Source organism: Stegostoma tigrinum, chromosome 44, assembly GCF_030684315.1.
Source record: "Stegostoma tigrinum isolate sSteTig4 chromosome 44, sSteTig4.hap1, whole genome shotgun sequence".
In the NCBI taxonomy this organism is placed as follows: domain Eukaryota; kingdom Metazoa; phylum Chordata; class Chondrichthyes; order Orectolobiformes; family Stegostomatidae; genus Stegostoma; species Stegostoma tigrinum.
Window position 1 is genome coordinate 13,634,727 of NC_081397.1, and position 19,734 is coordinate 13,654,460.

At 45.5% G+C, this 19,734-nt stretch overlaps 3 protein-coding genes across 3 annotated transcripts; 1 reads left to right on the forward strand and 2 right to left on the reverse strand.

The window, feature by feature from the left end:
- The first annotated feature begins 12,511 nt into the window (after positions 1–12,511).
- On the forward strand, positions 12,512–12,904 carry LOC132207147 (late histone H2A.2.2-like). Its single transcript, XM_059642322.1, has one exon. The coding sequence runs from the start codon at positions 12,512–12,514 to the stop codon at positions 12,902–12,904; it is 393 nt and encodes a 130-aa protein (XP_059498305.1).
- Positions 12,905–13,709: 805 nt separating this feature from the next.
- On the reverse strand, positions 13,710–14,126 carry LOC132207240 (histone H3). Its single transcript, XM_059642468.1, has one exon. It carries the CDS (start codon positions 14,118–14,120, stop codon positions 13,710–13,712), a length of 411 nt encoding a protein of 136 aa, XP_059498451.1. The 5' UTR covers positions 14,121–14,126.
- A 1,087-nt stretch (positions 14,127–15,213) lies between these two features.
- Positions 15,214–15,525, reverse strand: LOC132207148 (histone H4). The gene has a single exon (XM_059642323.1). It carries the CDS (start codon positions 15,523–15,525, stop codon positions 15,214–15,216), a length of 312 nt encoding a protein of 103 aa, XP_059498306.1.
- Between the last annotated feature and the right edge of the window lie 4,209 nt (positions 15,526–19,734).

The window sequence follows — 19,734 nt, forward strand, 5'->3', positions numbered from 1 at the left end:
CATTTACAACTCAGATAGTGACAGGTATAGCTTAATAATTAGTTTCTTAGATTTACAGGGCAGGATCTGACTGGCAGAAATGAGAAAATACTCTCACAGCCATAGAGTAGAAAGTGACAATCACATATCATTGAGGCAGAGAGTAGTAGTAGAAGGGAGTTTCTCAAATTGGAGACCGGTGACCAGTCGTGTTCCACAGGGATCTGTGCTGGGACCACTGTTGTTCGTGATATACGTAAATGATCTGGAGGAAGGTGTAGGTGGTCTGATCAGCAAGTTTGCAGATGACACTAAGATTGGTGGAGTAGCAGATAGTGAAGGAGACTGTCAGAGATGACTGCAGAATATAAATAGACTGGAGAGGTGGGCAGATGGAGTTCAATCCGGGCAAATGCGAGGTGATGCATTTTGGAAGATCGAATTCAAGGCGTACTATACAGTAAATGGAAAAGTCCTAGGGAAAATTGATGAACAGAGAGATCTGGGTGTTCAGGTACATTGTTCCCTGAAGGTGGCAACGCAGGTCAATAGCATGGTCAAGAAGGCATATGGCATGCTTTCCTTCATCGGACGGGGTATTGAGTACAAGAGTTGGCAGGTCATGTTACAGTTGTATAAGACTTTAGTTCAGCCACATTTAGAATACTGTGTACAGTTCTGGTCGCCACATTACCAAAAGAATGCGGATGGTTTGAGAGGGTGCAGGGGATGTTCACCAGGCTGTTGCCTAGTATGGAGGGTGCTCGCTATGAAGAGAGGTTGAGTAGATTAGGATTATTTTCATTAGAAAGATGGAGAGTGAGGCAGGGCTCTGATTGAGGTCGACAAAATCATGAGGGATATAGACAGGGTGGATAGCAAGAAGCTTTTTCCCAGAGTTGGGGACTCAATTACTAGGGTCATGAGTTCAAAGTGAGAGGATGAAAGGTTAAAGGAGATATGCGTGGAAAGTTCTTTACACAGAGGGTGGTGGGTGCCTCGAATGCGTTGCCAGCGGAGGTAGTAGACGCAGACACGTTAGCATCTTTTAAGATATATTTGGACAGGTATCTGCATGGGCAGGGAGCAAAGGGATACAGACCCTTAGAAAATAGATGACAGGTTAGACAGAGGATCTCGATCGGCACAGGCTTGGAGGGCGGAAGGGCATTTTCCTGTGCTGTAATTTTCTTTCTTCTCTTTATTCTTTGTATATCGATAACTACACTCTTGTCTTCACGTATCAGAAAACGACAGGGACAATGACAATTATGCACACATTCAGAATGCAAAATAACTGACGGGTACAGATTGATAAATGTATGCACACATTATCAAAATGTAGAGATTGTGATCTACATTTGCACATTCACAGAAATTTCACATTTTTTTTGCAACGCACTCCCAAATTCATGAAGCAGGAATGGATGGGTATTGATTGACAACTAAACTCATATGACACAGCAGAAACTGAGAGGGACAGCTTGATAATTACACTCACATCTACACGTGGCAGCTACTGACAAATACAATTCGATAACTACACCCAGTTCTTCACAAAACCAAAGTTAACAGGTACAGATTAATAATTAAATTCCTGCCTTGATGATATGGAAGCTGATAGGGGCAGGTTTATTAAAATGCGCGCACATTCCCCAAGCAGAAACTGACAGGAATATATTGAAAACAAAACCTCAGTTTCTGCTCGATGAATGTATCAGGTATAGACTGACAATTACACAAACACATTTGAATATTCAGATTTCACATACTGACAGGGACAGATTGACAACTACATTCATTCATTCATTGGTCTAGCTGAAACTGACGGGCAAAGTATGATAAATGTATTCACACATTCACAATTTTCTGAAGAAGGGCTCAGGCCCGAAACATCAGCTTTCCTGTTCCTCTGATGCTACTTAGCGTGCTGTGTTCATCCAGCTCTGTGCCTTGTTATAACAGAGTAATAACTACACTGTCAGATACACACGGGAGAAACTGAAAGTTACAGATTGGTAAATATGCTCATGCTAGCACGTAGCAAAAACTGACACAAAAGAAACAGCTCCTGTAAACCATCATCAGATGGGTTTGAAAACATTTAACTGATCAATTCAACATTGAGCGAATAAACATTCAGATATTTAAATTATCACCAGGAATTCAAACAGAACTGTGGGTCTGATTGCACTCTAGCCCTGAGCTGCACTACATTTGATCAATTTTAAAAACTTCAACTCTAACTGAGTGATGCACAGAAAGTAACTGATACCCATACAGCTCCATGACTGGAACTACCTAATGCAAGCTTGTCTGTGCATATGAGTTTAGTTATTGATCCATTTATGTCATTTCATTCATCTCAATCTCGACATGTTTATAATGTGTGCATACATTTATCAATCTGTACCTGTCAGTTTTTTTGCATTCTGAATGTGTGCATAATTGTCATTGTCCCTTCCATTTTCTGATACGTGAATGCAAGAGCGTAGTTATCGATATACAAAGAACAAAGAGATAACTATACTTAGTTATTTACAAAGCAGAATTTGACAGAGAAAATTGATAACTACACTCATTGAAGAGCAGAAACTTATACGGATTGACAACTGGATTCACACATTCAATTTGCAGAAACTGAAAGGTAAAATCTGATATAAAAAAGACAAAAGAATTGTGGATGCTGTAAATCAGGAGCAAAAAGAGAACATGCAGGAAAAGCTCAGCAGGTCTGGTAGCATCTATGAAGAGAAAATCAGTTAATGTTTCAGGTCTGGTGATGCTTCCTCAGAACTGTGTAAAATGTGATAATTACACTCATAAGCAGAGCAGAATCTGACAAGGACAGAATGATAACTATGCTCACATATTGACAAAAGCTGAAATTGACAGGTAAGGATTGATGATTACATTCACATAGAAGAAACTGACAGGGGCAGAATGATAACTGTATTTAAATATTCATGCCACAGAAACTGTCAGGTATAAATTGATTATTACATTCATATATTCACATCACAGAAACCAGCAAGTGTAATTTGATAACTGCATGTACAGATGCCTCCAGGGCCGCTGAACTTTTCCAACAACTTTGGTTTTGTGTTGAGAGTGACACTTCATTTTAGTTTACCAGTAACTGATTGGGACAGAATTGTTCCTTTGATAAATAGTTATCCAATACATAAACGTAACAAATAAATCATGCGAACTTCAAACACATGTGCCTGACAAATGGGAAAAACTGCAGATGCTGGAAATCAGAAACAAAAGTAGAAATTGCTGCAAAATCTCAGCAAGTCTATCAGCATATGAGTACGGAAATGAATGTTCTGAAGTTGAACCTCTGTTCGGAGGAAGTGCGACGGGACCTGTAATATGACTCAGCTTTGTTTCCGTGTGGATGGACTGACAGATACAGGTACTGACTGACTCAGAACTAGTTCAAAATACAGACATCACAACTAAAGATGTGATCCAAGGACTAACAGCTATGGAGTTCCATTTAAATTCCAGCTAACAGAAACATGATCTGTACAAAATGATTATCACTCACACATATCTAGTCATAGACAACTACAGCACAGCAAACAGTCCTGTCTCTCCAAGCCAGCACTGCTGAGAAACAACAAGCCAATAATTACATCCATTCAGCCAGCATTCAATTTCCATAAATGTATCACGGTGGCAGGGGAACTACCATCTCCACCTTTTATCGTAGGATTGTTCTCGAATTCTTCATCTTGTGGAACTAGATTTTTTTGTTTGTTCTGTTGTAAGCCAGAAGATTTTATAATCATGGACATTTATTTTTAAAAAAATAATTTGAATGGTAACTGGCTTTCCACTTTACATGAAACATTTAAAATGCTCAGTTTTCGCATGCTGGAAGATTGAAGGATCAATGGAGTGTGGCTGTCCATCTTGTTCCATAACAACGGTTCTTTTCAAAAAAAAATCTCATGAACTAAAACCTGGGTACTCACCCAATGGTCCTCAGTGTTAAATTTTAGTTTCCAAATTCTTCACAAAATAATCTGGCTCTCCTCTTTTGATGGTCTGTCACATATGGACCAAGTTCTGAAGGATAATAGAATGAAACCTGCAGGGCTATGGGATGTGTGCAGGAAAATGTGATTGTGATGGCCATCTGGGGGTGTTTCGGTCAGCATGGACATGATGCACCAAATGACCTCCTTCTGTTCTGTACCATTTTTACAATGATTGGCCTGGACCAATGTTTCCCTGTCAGTCTCTGCTGTGTAATACAGAAATAATTTGCCAAAGATTTAGAGGGACACATTGATAACTACACTCACACATTCAACAGGTAGCAACTGACATGAATGGATCAGTAACTAAACTCATATGCACAGACAAGCTTGCATTAGGTAGTTCCAGTCATGGAGCTGTACGGGTGTTGGTTACTTTCTGTGCATCACTCAATTAGAGTTGAAGTTTTAAAAATTGATCAAATGTAGTGCAGCTCAGGGCAAGAGTGCAATCAGACCCACAGTTCTGTTAGAATTCCTGGTGATAATTTGAATATCTGAATGTTTATTAGCTAAATGTTGAATTGATCAGTTTAATGTTTTCAAACCCATCTGATGACGGTTTACAGGAGCTATCTGTTTTTTTCCTTACTGCAGACAAATGCTTGAAGGAACAAGGCAATGTATCTTTTCTTCAGTACAAAGCCAAGTGTGACCAGCTCCTCCTAACAAACAGCAGGTATGTTCCCACTGTCACAGCAGAGAACATCCTTTCCACAGTCACGGAGCAGATTGAGTCAGACACACATTGAGCTTTAATTTCCAGTCAGACACGTTCAAACCGACAATAAGACAACACGGAGGAATGCCACTTTATTTTGCTTCTCTCTCCATTCAAAATACCCAGTTCAAACAGATTTCGCCTAACATAACCCATTGACATTTACACCATTTTTGAAGATGGGTAGACTGAATCCTTATCCAAAGTATACCCTCAGGACTTGAAGGAAATCTGCATAGAATTACTCTGATATCAACTCCACATAATGAATCACGCTTCCACGGATAATATTTTTGGCTGCCTCAATCCTAATCCACTTTCAGGTGTAGAAAGTGATCAGTACGCATGGATACCTAACCTCACACATTCGTATTGCAGGGTCAGACAAAAAAAGTGGTATTTGACCGTATTGATACTTCAGAAACTGCAAGTAAAAGGTGAATTAAAAATGTTCACATAGCCACAAAATAGAAACTATTATGCACATACTAATTACTGAACTCGCATTCACAGAGACTGAAACTGGCAGAAATATATTGATGATAACACTCCCAATGTCACAGAGCATAAAGTGACAGGTACAAACTTAGAACTGCAATCACAAATCCACGGAGAGACATGCACGGATTGCTGACTGTACTCAAATATTCAGAGTAGGTTCTCACAGGTACATCTTGGTAACTGGACTCGCAAATTGACAGAGAAGCAAATTATAGGTGCACATTGCTTACATGCACGTATCCAAATGGACGAACTTGACAGGAACAGATTGATAATAACCTTGGACACAGCAAGAACTGCATATGCTGGTATCAGCCTTCCCAGTTACACACAGCATAATCTGACAGACAGGTACAGTTTGATAATTACTCTCATTCACAGAGTGGAATCTGACACATCCTTATTGACAACTGCACTCACATGGCCACCAAGTGGAAACTGACAGAGTTTGATCACAGTGACAGTCAAATTGCGGAAATTGACAGATACATATTAATAATCACTTTCACACTTGCCTTGCAGGAAATGTCAGGGTCAGTTCATTAAATACGCTGCTGTTGACTTGCTCACTGAGCTTGTAAGTTTGTTCACAGACATTTCATCACCATGCTACACAACATCATCAGTGCACCGTGAATGAAACGTTGGTATTCTGTCCTTCTTGCTATTTATGTGCCTCAGTTTGCCGGGGTGGTGAGCATCACTTCCAGATTGGTTTCTTAGTGGTTGGTGTGTGGTGTCCAGCTGGACATGTTTGTTAATGGAGTTCTAGTTTGAATTCTTGTGCATGTCTTTGGTTGGGATGTCCTCTGATGGCTACGTTGTCCCAGTCAAATTGGTGTCCCTCTTTATCCATGTGCATTAAGGTGAGTGATAGTTGGCCATGGCTTTTGGCAGCGAGTTGATGTCCATGAATCCTGATGGCGGGTTTCCTACCAGTTTGCCTTAGGGAAGGTATTTGGCAGTATTTGCATGGTAGCTTGTAAATCGCATTGGTTCTGCTAATTGTGAATGTTGGACCCTTCATTCTCAACAGCGGCTGTCACTTCGTGGGCTATCATGATGCTTACAGGGTAGAGTTACCTGGTGGTTATTTCACACCCTCAGTACAGAGTCTGGTGACTACTATCACTGGATGTGTTGCGTCTTCCTGTTGCCATCAGTTGTGTAGCATCTGCGAACAATGCATTTTGAGTAACTGTCATTTCTAAAGACACTATCTGTGTTCTTCTTTGGCTTTATGAAACTCCGGGATGCTGCAGTGTGTTGTGGCTCACTTGAACAGGGAAAGCTAGCTCATTGGATTCAAAATTGGCTTGATGGTACAAAGCAGAGGGTGACAGTTGAAGATTGTTTCTCGGACTGGAGGCCTGTGACTTGTGGTGTGCCACAGGGATTGGTGCTGGGACCTTTGTTATTTGTTATTGACATAAATGATCTGGATGTGAATGTGCAAAGCATGATTAGTAAGCTTACAGATGATGCAATGTTAGGCGGTATCGTTCATAGTGGGGAAGGTTATCGAAAATTACAGAGGGATCTTGATTAGATGGGGAAGTGGGCTAAGGATTGGAAAATGCAATTCAATGCAGATAGGTTTGAGGTGTTGCACTTTGGAATGTCAAACTATAGTAAGCCTTGTACAGCAAATGGTAACGTCCTGAGTAGTGATGTTGCACAGAGGGTCCAAGGAGTACAGGTACGTAGTATGTTTAAAGCAGTGTCACAGGTGGATAGGGTGCTGAACAAGGCATGAAGCATGCTGGCCTTCATTGATCGAGGCATTTTGAATAGACTTGGAGTATTGTGTACAGTTTTGGCCACCCTGTTGTAGAAAAGACCTAGTTCAACTACAAAGTGTTCAAAGAAGATTTATGCAGGACTAGTGGTCCTGAGTTATAGTGAGATGTTGGCCAGGGTAGGACTTTATTTCTTGGACCGTAGGAGAATGAAGTGTGACCTTATTCAGACGTATAAAATCATGAGCACCATAGGTCGGATAAATGCATATCGTGTTTGTTTTTTTTCCCCCACAGATGGGGAATTGAAAACTAGAGGGCACAGGTTTCAGGTGTGAGGGCAAGAATTTAAGAAGGACCTGAGGGGTACCAACTTCACAGAGAGAGTGGAGCACATGTGGAATCAGCTGCCAGAGAAAGTTGTTGAGGCAGGCACAATATCAACACTTAAAAAAAAAATGAACATGTACATGGATGGGAAGGATGTAGAGGGATATAATGTGGGCAGTTGGATCCAGCTGAGTGGGCACCACAGTCATCATGAACCAGTTTGGGCGGAAGGGCCTGTGTCCGAACTGTATTACTATATGACCATAAGACATAGGAGCCGAAATCAGGCTATTTGGCCCATCAAGTCTGCTCCGCCATTCAATCATGGCTGAGAAGCTCCTTAAGCCAATTCTCCTTCCTTCTCCCCATAACCTTGATCCCCTTGATCATCAAAAACCTATCTATCTCACCCTTAAATGTACACAATAACCCGGCCTCCACAGCCTTCTGTGGCAGTGAATTCCATTGATTCAGCACTCTCTGGCTGAAGAAGTTTCTCCTTATCTCTGTTCTAAAAGGTCTTCCCTTTACTTGAAGGCTGTGCCCTTGGGTCCTAGTCTCTCCTACCAATGGAAGGATCTTCCCAACATCCACTCTGTCCAGGCATTCAGTAGTCTAAGTTTTGATTATCATCCTTCTAAACTCCAAAGAGTACAGTCCCAGAATCCTCAACATTGCTCATATGTTCAGCTTTTCATTCCTGGGACCATTCTCGTGAACCTCCTCTGAACCTGCTCCAGGGGCAGTACATCCTTCCTGAGATATGAGGCCCAAAACTGCACATGCTACTTCAAATGTGGCCTGACTCGAGTCTTCTAAAGCCTCATAAGCACATCCTATTTTTTAAACATCTTCAAGACCATAAGTTACAGGAGTGGAATAAGGCCATTCAGCCCATCAAGCCCACTCCACCATTCAAATCACAGCTGGGCATTTCAACTCCACTTCCCTGCACTCTCCCTGTAGCCCTTGATTCCTTGTGAGATCAAGAATTTGTCAATCTCTGCCTTGAAGTCCTGGCAAAATAAATGCCAGTATTGCAGTTGCCTTCCTGACTACTGACTCAAACTGTGAGTTTACCGTGAGAGATTCCTGGAGTAGAACTCCCAAGTCTCTTTGCACGCAAGACTTCTGAATTTTCTGCCCATTTAGAAAAGAGTCTATGCTTTTATTCTGGAGGGAGGATGGTAACTTCTTCGGGTCAGGCATCCCTGGAAGACGCTTTGCAGTGAAGTTAAAATTGTATCAGAGGTAATGGTGACTGCAGATGCTGGAGAATCCAGACAAACCTCAGGCGATCTCTACCCCACTGCAACTCTCGATTCCCCTCCACCTATCTCCTCCTCTATCCATCTTTGATCCACCTCCCAGTCTGTCCCTATTTATTTCAGAACCCTCTTGCCCCTCCCACTTTTCTGATATAGGGTCCAGGCCCAAAACGTCAGCTTTTGTGCTCCTGAGATGCTGTTTGGTCTGCTGTGTTCATCCAGCTCCACACTTTTTTTAAAATCTCGGATGCTCCAGCATCTGCAGTTATCATTATCTCTCATGCTTTTATTCTCCTTAGCCAAGTGCATGACCTCACACTTTCCCACATTGTACTCCATCTACCACTTCTTTGCCCACTCTCCTAACCTGTCCAATTCATACTGCAGCCTCAGCACCTCAATACTACCTGTCACTCTACCTATTGTTGTATCATCTGCAAACGTAGTCAGAATGCAAACAGTTCCTTCATCCAGATCATTAATGTATAAAGCATGCCTTTTATCCCCACTCTCTGCTTTCTGCCAGGCAGCTAATCTTCTATCCATGCTAGCACCATGGGCCCTTATGTTACTCAACAGCCTCCTGTGCGGCAGCTTACCAAAGGGCTTTTTGAAGCCCAGGTAGATAACATCCATTGGCTCTCCTTGGTCTACCCTGCTTGTTACTTCCTTAAAGAATTTAAGCAGATTTGGCAGGCATGACTTTCCCTTGATGAAACTGTGCCTGGAGTGTTGGAGGCTGTGTTTATAAAATTTCGTGGTGTGGAAAGGGTGCATAATCAAGATCTTTTCCCCAGGATAGAAGAATGCAAAATGAGAGGGCATGGGTTTAAGTGAGTGGGAAAGACTTAAAATGAATCAAAGGTGTGCAATATTTGCACACAGAGTGGTGTGTGAATGGGTTGAATGCCAAAAGAAGTGTTGGAGGCTCTTACAACTACAACGTTTAAAAGGCATCTGGATGAGTATATGAATAGGAAGTGTTTCGTGGGATATGGACCAAATGCTAGTAAATGGAACTAGATTAATCTCGGATATCTGCTTTCCATGGACGAGGTGGACCCTGTACATCTCTCGGACTGTATGACTGGGACTGATTTAGGAGAGAATAATCATCATAATACTGCCTAAACAGACAGGGACAGATCGAGAACTGCACTCCCATTCCCACAATGCAGAGACTGACAGATATTCGGCAAAGTGTCCCTCAATAAACCCGAATGTCTGAACAATACAATCCTGCCCACAGCCGAATAAGGAAATCTCAGCTAGTGATGAAACAAGGTAACGTTTTACTCACAAAAGATTACCATGAGCAGAATAAAACACCCTGTCACAATTAAAATCTCGGAGGTAGTGTTCAAAATATTAGTGGATGACAGTAACCAGTTCAACTGCAAGGGAGCGAGGAATTTGATCCGTGTACAAATTTTCGGTTTGTGTTTCACATTTCGTTGTCGATCCGAACAGATCCACTTTGTGTTTCACACTAACCAATCACAGAAAGGCTAATCACATGGTGTGACATTCTTGTAAAGTACCCAATCAGGAACAAGACTTTTCCCCCATCCCTTATTAGCATTGCTGACGCGGTCAGGCTATAAAATGCGAGCTCCGAGCCTGCTTCCGTTTATTGTGTGTCTGAAAACGATCGTGACGATGCCGGATGAGAAGAAAGCGCAGGCAACTTCCAAGAAGGGCGCCAAGAAAATCATCAAGAAGGCGCCGGGGAAAGGCGGCAAGACAAAGAAACGATCCAGGAAAGAAAGTTACGCCATCTACATCTATAAAGTGATGAAGCAGGTTCACCCCGACACCGGCATCTCCTCCAAGGCGATGAGCATCATGAACTCGTTCGTCAAGGATATTTTCGAGCGTATCGCGGGGGAGGCTTCCCGCCTGGCCCATTACAACAAGCGCAGGACCATCAGCTCCCGGGAGATCCAGACCGCGGTGCGGCTGCTGCTGCCCGGGGAGCTGGCCAAGCACGCCGTGTCGGAGGGTACAAAGGCGGTGACCAAGTACACCAGCTCCAAGTGAGACCCCACATTGTGCTGAAAAAAACACATCCAAAACCCAACGGCTCTTTTCAGAGCCACCCACAATTTCAATGAAGCAGTTGAACCATTTTTCGTTTGTAAATGATTCTCGGTATCTATAATTAATGTCTCTAATCTTTATCTTTGTTTACACAAACGTTCTAAACATTAACGTGCGGTCCCTGTCCCTCTGTCGGTTAGTTTCGGTTCCCTTCCTACCCAGTCTCTCCTCCCTCCCTGTGCAGAAAGCACATTCATCGTCACTCAGTCATTTTTTTTTCAACAACTCCTATGTGTTCCAGTTATTATTTACCCCTTGATCAGGAATGATCGAGTCCCACGAACAGATGTTGGGGGATACTTGTCATTGACGATTTCAGCTGTCGGTGAGAGGCTTTCAAAATGAACTGCGATAAAGCCAGAGCCAGGATTGCAGTCGCAAGTGTGAAACTGTGTTCAAGGACAATATGGGAGGGCAACTTCAAACTATTGTTTCAAGTTTTAACCCGTTCACCCCGAAAAACGTTGTGTAAGTTTTTAGAAATACATCAGCGTGCACTTGTAATGTGAAATTGAATTAAATTCAAAGAAAAATTAAACTGTTTATTCCTCTTTGTGAAACTTTTCCCCCCTATATCCTACATGTTGGTTTTTTTTTCAAATTTGTCCCAATAGGGTATGAACGCTGGATTTCACCCGTGGCAATGAAAAATTATGATCTCTTATTTGAGTCCCATTAAGAGAAATGCCGCGCGATTCCTTTTTCAATTTCCAAATCTGTCAGGGAATTTATCCGATTTTTTTTCAGTTTGCAGTGTGTGGGGCTTTCTGCTGTCGGTGAGAGGCTTTCAAAATGAACCGAGACCGTCCGGAAAGACTGATCCAGCACAATAAGTGAGGGCTATTTTACAATGTTTTCTGGAAACGGTGTTGCTTAGGGAGTGACAGAGAGAGATTATGTGAAGTGAACATTTTTAACTGAAAGGAAATTAAATCGTAAGCATTAACGCAAAAATCCTTGTAAAGCCTCTTCCTCGTATTGCCCATGTTGGCGGGCTTTTCAAATCGGACAGAAAACGGTTGATGATTTGGCGCCGGTATTTTCCTACGGTTTCCACGCAGAGGAATTTTGTTTTATTGTCAAATCTCCCCGCGGGTTCTATCCGGTTTTGCAGAAAGCTATAAATGAGGCTTTCTGCTGTCGGCGGAAAAATTTCCAAGTGAACTGAGATAAAAGCAGAACAGCTGCAGGACTGGCATCGCAAAAGTAGAAACATTGTTGATCTTGTGCAATAGGGAGCGAGATTGTAAAATATTGTTTAAAGCAGTATTGAGTTCAACGAGAAAGAAACAGTTGTGTGACACTTTTATCATTATATCCGGGTGTAGATGTGAATTAAATTCAATCTGTGCAGAGAATAACTTTCGGCGGGCTTTTCTTTCCCCCTTCCGCTTAATGTTAAGTTTTTTCGCGGGGTGGTGGGGAATTCAAGATCAAAAATAGTTGGTTTCAACTCGGCCGGGAAATCAGAGAGAGATGGTGTTGACGTATATAAGTGTATTTTAAAAGTAAATTATCTGAAGTATGAACGGATTCTTCTTTGTAAAACTTCTCCCCATTTCGAAATTATTGGCGGGCTCCTCCAGTTTGAAAGAAAGCGGTTCATGATTTGGCGCCGGGATTTTCCGGCCTCCTCCCCGGGCCCTCTCCGGATTGGTGAGGGAAGCAGACATCTGATTGGGCATTGAAACGACATTAGGAGATACTGAACAATGTGACCAATCAGCAATGGCCGCACCCCCATTCCTCCCGAAGGTATAAGAGGGCGGGATGTGGCCGCATTGCAGAATTCTCTGTGGAAGTGTTTGTGAGACTGTGGTTATGTCTGGGAGAGGAAAGGGCAGTGGCGGGAAAGCCCGGTCGAAGGCGAAGTCCCGGTCGTCCCGGGCTGGGCTGCAGTTCCCGGTGGGCCGTGTTCACAGGCTCCTGAGAAAGGGTAACTACGCTGAGCGTGTGGGTGCCGGAGCGCCGGTCTATCTGGCTGCGGTGCTCGAGTACCTGACGGCTGAAATCCTCGAGCTGGCCGGTAACGCGGCCCGGGACAACAAGAAGACCCGCATCATCCCCAGGCACCTCCAGCTGGCCGTGCGCAACGACGAGGAGCTCAACAAGCTGCTGGGAGGGGTGACCATCGCTCAGGGCGGGGTGCTGCCTAATATTCAGGCCGTGCTGCTGCCCAAGAAAACCGCCGCTGGGGGCGCTACTAAAAAGTGAAGACACTTCTTGAATCTGACAACCCAAAGGCTCTTTTAAGAGCCACCCACAACATCAGTGAAAAGCAGCTAGACTTTCACTGCTGGCTAACTAATTTTCATTTTATGTGCAAACACGGTCCTCTAAACGCGCAAAAATCATCCCTTTTGTTTTCGCTTTAACAGTGATAAAACTAGAACGGGACGAATAAAGTTGGAGGGTTTGCTGCAGGGACAGCGACTGCGACTTTAAATAGTGACTCAAAGCGGTATCCCCATCCAGTCAACATGAGACATGGAATAGCTCGGCCCCAGAAAGATGCCATGCGAGACAGAACCGACCATCCTCAGAGGATCGAATACACTTGTGGGAGATTGGGCAAAATTTCGATTGCATGGCCAAAACTACAAAAATCATTTGTATAATGTGGCGGGTTTTGAAATTGGCGATTGTTTCCCACCCTCCTTTTCCGGCAAGTTCAGTTACAGCTGGGGAAACGCCACGGGAAGCGATTCCCACACAGGCGGTTCAATTGGAAATGTATCAATTATAAAGGGTGGAATGCAGTACTTGAATTTGTTGTGATTACTGAAAATTTATAAACCTGATTGTCCCGAGTTGCCTCGTCTTCAATATGAATTCGTGCATCCCAGACCCATTCATTTTCTGTAACTCTTGTTGCATTGAGACATCAATAGCATGCTGTGCGATGACATTAACTAAAGTCCAGTGCCTGACGATTGCTGCTCTCTCGGGACAGTTTAGTGGCTCTGAAAAGAGCCGTTGTGTTTCTCGGGGTGAATGTACAGGGCCGGGCACGCTCCGTTTAGGCGCGCTCCCCCCGGATCCGCCTGGCCAGCTGAATGTCTTTGGGCATGATGGTGACACGCTTGGCGTGGATGGCACACAGGTTGGTGTCCTCAAACAGACCCACCAGGTAAGCCTCGCTGGCCTCCTGCAGGGCCATCACGGCCGAGCTCTGGAAGCGCAGGTCGGTCTTGAAGTCCTGAGCGATCTCCCGCACCAGGCGCTGGAACGGCAGTTTGCGGATCAGCAGCTCGGTGGATTTCTGGTAGCGGCGGATCTCCCGCAGAGCCACCGTGCCGGGCCTGTAGCGATGAGGCTTCTTTACTCCGCCCGTGGCCGGAGCACTCTTGCGGGCCGCTTTGGTCGCCAGCTGCTTGCGGGGAGCTTTCCCTCCGGTGGATTTGCGCGCTGTCTGCTTGGTTCTGGCCATTCTCTGCAACACACACACAAGGTACTACTCTCAATACTGATCCTGCTGCGGCGCTGCCTATTTATGGGAATGGAGAGCCCGCCCTAGAGCTGGGATTGGATACAGTCCCGTCCCTCAAATCTCCGAGAAACAGCCACTGAAGGACAGAAAAGGCAGTAAAATAATTATTGGAGGCTGATTGGTTAACTTGAAATGACAGTTGGTCAATTTCAAATCGCCCGCCGATTTCAGCCTGAGCTTACATAATATTAAAAAGTAAAGTCCCATGCGCCTGCGCCTAAGATTATATCTTATGCTTTACAAAATTTTCTTGTGAACCTAACTTGCAGTCAGCGCGGAGAGGGCTCTGAATCATTTCCTGACCATCTCTGACAGGATGGGGTAATGAACACGCCACAAAAACCTCGGCACGGCTACCAGAATCAAAACTGAACAAATTATCATTCCTGGGAGCGTCAATGAAGTACAAACACGGTAATATGTATGATTAGCGCCTGGGTCCAAAATTACGGACAGAGCAAATTATTATTCATGGTATGGACAGCTGGTGTTATTATTCTGATGAAGGGTCTAGGCCCGAAACGTCAGCTTTTGTGCTCCTGAGATGCTGCTGGGCCTGCTGTGTTCATCCAGCCTCACATTTTATTATCTTGGATTCTCCAGCATCTGCAGTTCCCATTATCACTGGTGTTATTACTGATATTCTGGTATTCACATGGAAGAGAATCAAAGATTTAGGGTTGAGAAACAGATCAGCCATGGTCGCATGACGGAGCCGGCCGCTCCTTCTGTATCTGACATAACCAGCTGCAGAACCATATCGTCTCGACTGGCCGTGAAACCTCTTATCTGTAGTGTGGGGATATCTTGATTATAAAACACGTTACTGCAGAGTATAATTTAACAATCGCCCTCTCTCTCTTGCAACGCGGGACACGAAGTTAATATATTTCCTAAAGGATTGATACAAAATTAAAAGTCGCTGCACCAGCCCAATGTGCTGGTTCCCCATCCTCAGGTCTCCGCTCTCAGGCGGAGGGTTTGGGTGGCTCTGAAAAGAGCCTTTGGGTTCGCTGGAAAAGGGTCGATTTGCTCAGCCGCCGAATCCATACAGAGTGCGGCCCTGGCGTTTCAGAGCGTACACCACATCCATGGCAGTCACCGTCTTGCGCTTGGCGTGCTCAGTGTAGGTCACCGCATCCCTGATCACATTCTCCAGGAAAACCTTCAGCACCCCGCGGGTCTCCTCGTAGATCAAGCCCGAGATGCGCTTGACCCCGCCACGGCGAGCCAGGCGCCGGATGGCTGGCTTCGTGATGCCCTGGATGTTATCACGGAGCACTTTGCGGTGCCGCTTCGCTCCGCCTTTTCCCAGGCCTTTGCCTCCTTTCCCTCTCCCAGACATCACGCTTCTTCACTCCAATCGCTGCCGAGTGAGAGCCGAGCTGCCTCACCTTCCTTTTTTATACAGCCCGCCCCGACCTGACTGAGAAAGAGCTGACAGGGAGTGAGAGGCGGCCCGGGCAGTAAACTGAGTCACAGACAGAGAAATGTCCAGCTCCGCCTCCAGCTTACTGCCGCCCCCAACTGGATCTGGAACTAAACCTTTTCTCCACAAGGGCAGTGAACACAAGGCCCGGCAGAAAACCTGCAGACTCAAACTGATGTTCAAAGATAATAAAACCTGGATATTTTAAAAGCAAGATGACAAAGTATGAAGCTGGATGAACACAGCAGGCCAAGCAGCATCTCAGGAGCACAAAACCTGATATCACTGATACAATTTTAAAAGCAGTTGTGAAACAATTAAAAGCCCATGTCCTGTCCTTTCTTTCAGAAGACAGCATGTCAGCTTCCATTTCACAGATAGCAGGAACTGCAGATGCTGTAGAATCCGACAAAGTCAGTTTCCAGTGCTCCCGGTGAATCAGACAAAATCATTTCTTGGTCACTGTGTTGTGAAGCGGGGTTTCTGCACCAGTGTTACTGTCTCCCTGAATATGTGAAATAGAAATGGACAGGAACTGAAACTGACTTTTACACAGCCATCATAACAAAGTGTGGGGCTGGATGAACACAGCAGGCCAAGCAGCATCTTAGGAGCACAAAAGCTGACATTTTGGGCTGAGACCCTTCATCCAGCCATTTCACTTTCCACAACTATGTCACATTCCTCAATGACTGCCTCTGGCTCAGGCTCACCCCACGTGGATTACAACTCAAGTTTCATCCCTCATGTTTTGAATCCTCCCAGGAGCATAGATACCTCCATAATGTTCAACGTTTCACGGACAGCTGCTCTCACCACATCCTGAGATCCACCCTAAGTGCCATGTGGCGGCACATGCATACTCTCAACCTCTCTCTCCAACAGCATTGTAACACACTGGCTCAGGGCTGCTCCACTCCCCAGTTCCACTTCATCCTCTGACTCATTCGTCGTGCTAACAAGGGACTTTTTTTTCTTTTCCTTTCAGGCAATAAGGCCCACAAGATGCACCAACTCAAAAATACCCATGGCTTTCTGGAACATACCTCTCCTTCCCTCCCTTCTGACTCTCTCCCCTCCCCCAAACTCCCCACCTCCTGCCGGGTATTCACCATCCCTCCTAACCTTCTGCTCTCCGATGCTGAATGCTCTGTACTCAACAAAGGCCTCAGCTTTATCTCTCTGCGTCCAGTTCTGAGGAAGAGGCACTGGGCCGAATCGTTAACTCTTTTTTTTTCCTCCATAGATGCTGCCAAACCTGAGTTTTTCCAACTACTTTGTTTTTGTTCATGAACTGCAACTGCACCCGAACTGATGGTCAGTGAAAATGAGAGGGGGAACCTCACACTGATTCATTGCAGAATGTGTGAGAAGAGCTGGGTGTAATGAAGCCGAGAAAGTGTGCTTTGAGTTATTCAAATCAATTAATGTCCATATCTCCACTTGGAACTGGGACAGGGATCCTTTGATCCGGGCCCAGCTCTTTCCTGAGAGATGTTGGTGTCTCTGACAGGAGCCTTTGGCTTCAGGTGGTTTCATGTTGCACTGACGGGTTCATTTCTTTGCTGCTTTCTTGGTAACTTTGGTTTTCGGCTTGGCGTTCGCTTCAGTGAGCGTTTCCAATGTTTTCAATTGTATTTGCTCCTCCTGCTCTGACAGTGAACAGTACAAAATCAATCCCAACCGGAGATCTGCTGTTCTCCACTGAACAGAGACACACAGGCAGTGTAGTTTCTCAGCATGGGGGGATGTAGCTAACCACTGGTCAAGGTGAGTGTGTGCCCGGACAGACTTTCCGAGAGGAGAAGGAATAGTGATGACCGCACTGTAATACAGGAGGATTGTTCTCAGTGTCAGCGCAACATGTCCAATTCTGTTCACTATCACTTACATTAACCTATACAATACCAGAGAGAATAAAATGTGAGGATGGATGAACACAGCAGGCCAAGCAGCATCTCAGGAGCACAAAAGTTGACGTTTCGGCCCTAGACCCTTCATCAGAGAGGGGGATGGGGAGAGGGAACTGGAATAAATAGGGAGAGAGGGGGAGGCGGACCGAAGATGGAGAGTAAAGAAGATAGGTGGAGAGAGTATAGGTGGGGAGGTAGGGAGGGGATAGGTCAGTCCAGGGAAGATGGACAGGTCAAGGAGGTGGGATGAGGTTAGTAGGTAGATGGGGGTGCGGCTTGGGGTGGGAGGAAGGGATGGGTGAGAGGAAGAACCGGTTAGGGAGGCAGAGACAGGTTGGACTGGTTTTGGGATGCAGTGGGTGGGGGGGAAGAGCTGGGCTGGTTGTGAGGTGCAGTGGGGGGAGGGGACGAACTGGGCTGGTTTAGGGATGCAGTTGGGGAAGGGGAGATTTTGAAACTGGTGAAGTCCACATTGATACCATTTGGCTGCAGGGTTCCCAGGCGGAATATGAGTTGCAGTCCCTGCAACCTTCAGGGGGCATCATTGTGGCACTGCAGGAGGCCCATGATGGACATGTCATCTAAAGAATGGGAGGGGGAGTGGAACTGGTTTGCGACTGGGAGGTGCAGTTGTTTGTTGCGAACTGACCGGAGGTGTTCTGCAAAGTGGTCTCCAAGCCTCCGCTTGGTTTCCCCAATGTAGAGGAAGCCACACCGGGTACAGTGGATGCAGTATACCACATTGGCAGATGTGCAGGTGAACCTCTGTTTAATGTGGAATGTCACCGTGGGGCCTGTGATAGGGGTGAGGGAGGAGGTGTCGGCTACACTTGCCTCCCAGTCGCAAACCATTTCCACTCTCCCTCCCATTCTTTAGATGACACGTCCATCATGGGCCTCCTGCAGTGCCACAATGATGCCACCCGAAGGTTGCAGGAACAGCAACTCATATTCCGCCTGGGAACCCTGCAGCCTCATGGTATCAATGTGGACTTCACCAGTTTCAAAATCTCCCCTTCCCCAACTGCATCCCTAAACCAGCCCAGTTCGTCCCCTCCCCCCACTGCACCACACAACCAGCCCAGCTCTTCCCCCCCCCACCACCCACTGCATTCCAAAACCAGTCCAACCTGTCTCTGCCTCCCTAACTGGTTCTTCCTCTCACCCATCCCTTCCTCCCACCCCAAGCCGCACCCCCATCTACCTACTAACCTCATCCCACCTCCTTGACCTGTCCGTCTTCCCTGGACTGACCTATCCCCTCCCTACCTCCCCACCTATACTCTCTCCACCTATCTTCTTGACTCTCCATCTTCGGTCCGCCTCCCCCTCTCTCCCTATTTATTCCAGTTCCCTCTCCCCATCCCCCTCTCTGATGAAGGGTCTAGGGCCGAAACGTCAGCTTTTGTGCTCCTGAGATGCTGCTTGGCCTGCTGTCTTCATCCAGCCTCACATTTTATTATCTTGGTATTCTCCAGCATCTGCAGTTCCCATTATCTCCAATACCAGAGAGATTCGGGATTGTAGTCGGGGTTGTAGTGATAGACCTTGCTGTTAGGGTGGATGGAGGCTCTATCAAGTCTGATCAGTGTGTGTGAGGGTAAAACTGTGTCACAGAGTCGTGCAGCAAGGCATCCTTTGACTTGGGCCTCAGCATCATTGTATCCTCCACTGTCAACATCCTGGGAGCTACCATGAAGGACAAATTGAACCGGACTCATCCGATAAATGCAATGGCTACAATAACAGGGCCAAGGCTATGGATACTGCAGCAAGTAACTTCCCTCCTGATTTCTCAAACCTGTCCAAAATCTCCAACATTCAAGTCAGGAATGTAAAGGTTTCCCCTCTGTAGCCCCCATTACCTGTATTAGTGCAGCTCCAACTGCACACGGCAAGCAAGGTACTATCCATGAAAAAGCTGCTCCTGGTTAATTGGCACCACATTCACAAACATCCACTCTCTCAAATATAAAATTAGATAGCACCTTCCAAACCCACAACTACTTCCATCTTGAAAGACAGCAGCCGCAGGTTCATGGGAACTGCATGATCTGCAAGATCTTCTCCAAGACACTCACCATCCTGACTTGGAAGTATATTGGCCGTTCAGTCTGTGTCAATCCGTGAAAATCCTGCAATTCCCTTACTAATGGCCATGCCGGTCTACCTGCAGCTCAGAGACTGCAACGGTTCAGGAAGGCAGTTCACT

Bases quoted from the DNA above. Each gene is read 5' to 3' on its own strand.
- LOC132207147 (XM_059642322.1), top strand. From the start codon at position 12,512: ATGTCTGGGAGAGGAAAGGGCAGTGGCGGGAAAGCCCGGTCGAAGGCG.
- LOC132207240 (XM_059642468.1), bottom strand. From the start codon at position 14,120: ATGGCCAGAACCAAGCAGACAGCGCGCAAATCCACCGGAGGGAAAGCT.
- LOC132207148 (XM_059642323.1), bottom strand. From the start codon at position 15,525: ATGTCTGGGAGAGGGAAAGGAGGCAAAGGCCTGGGAAAAGGCGGAGCG.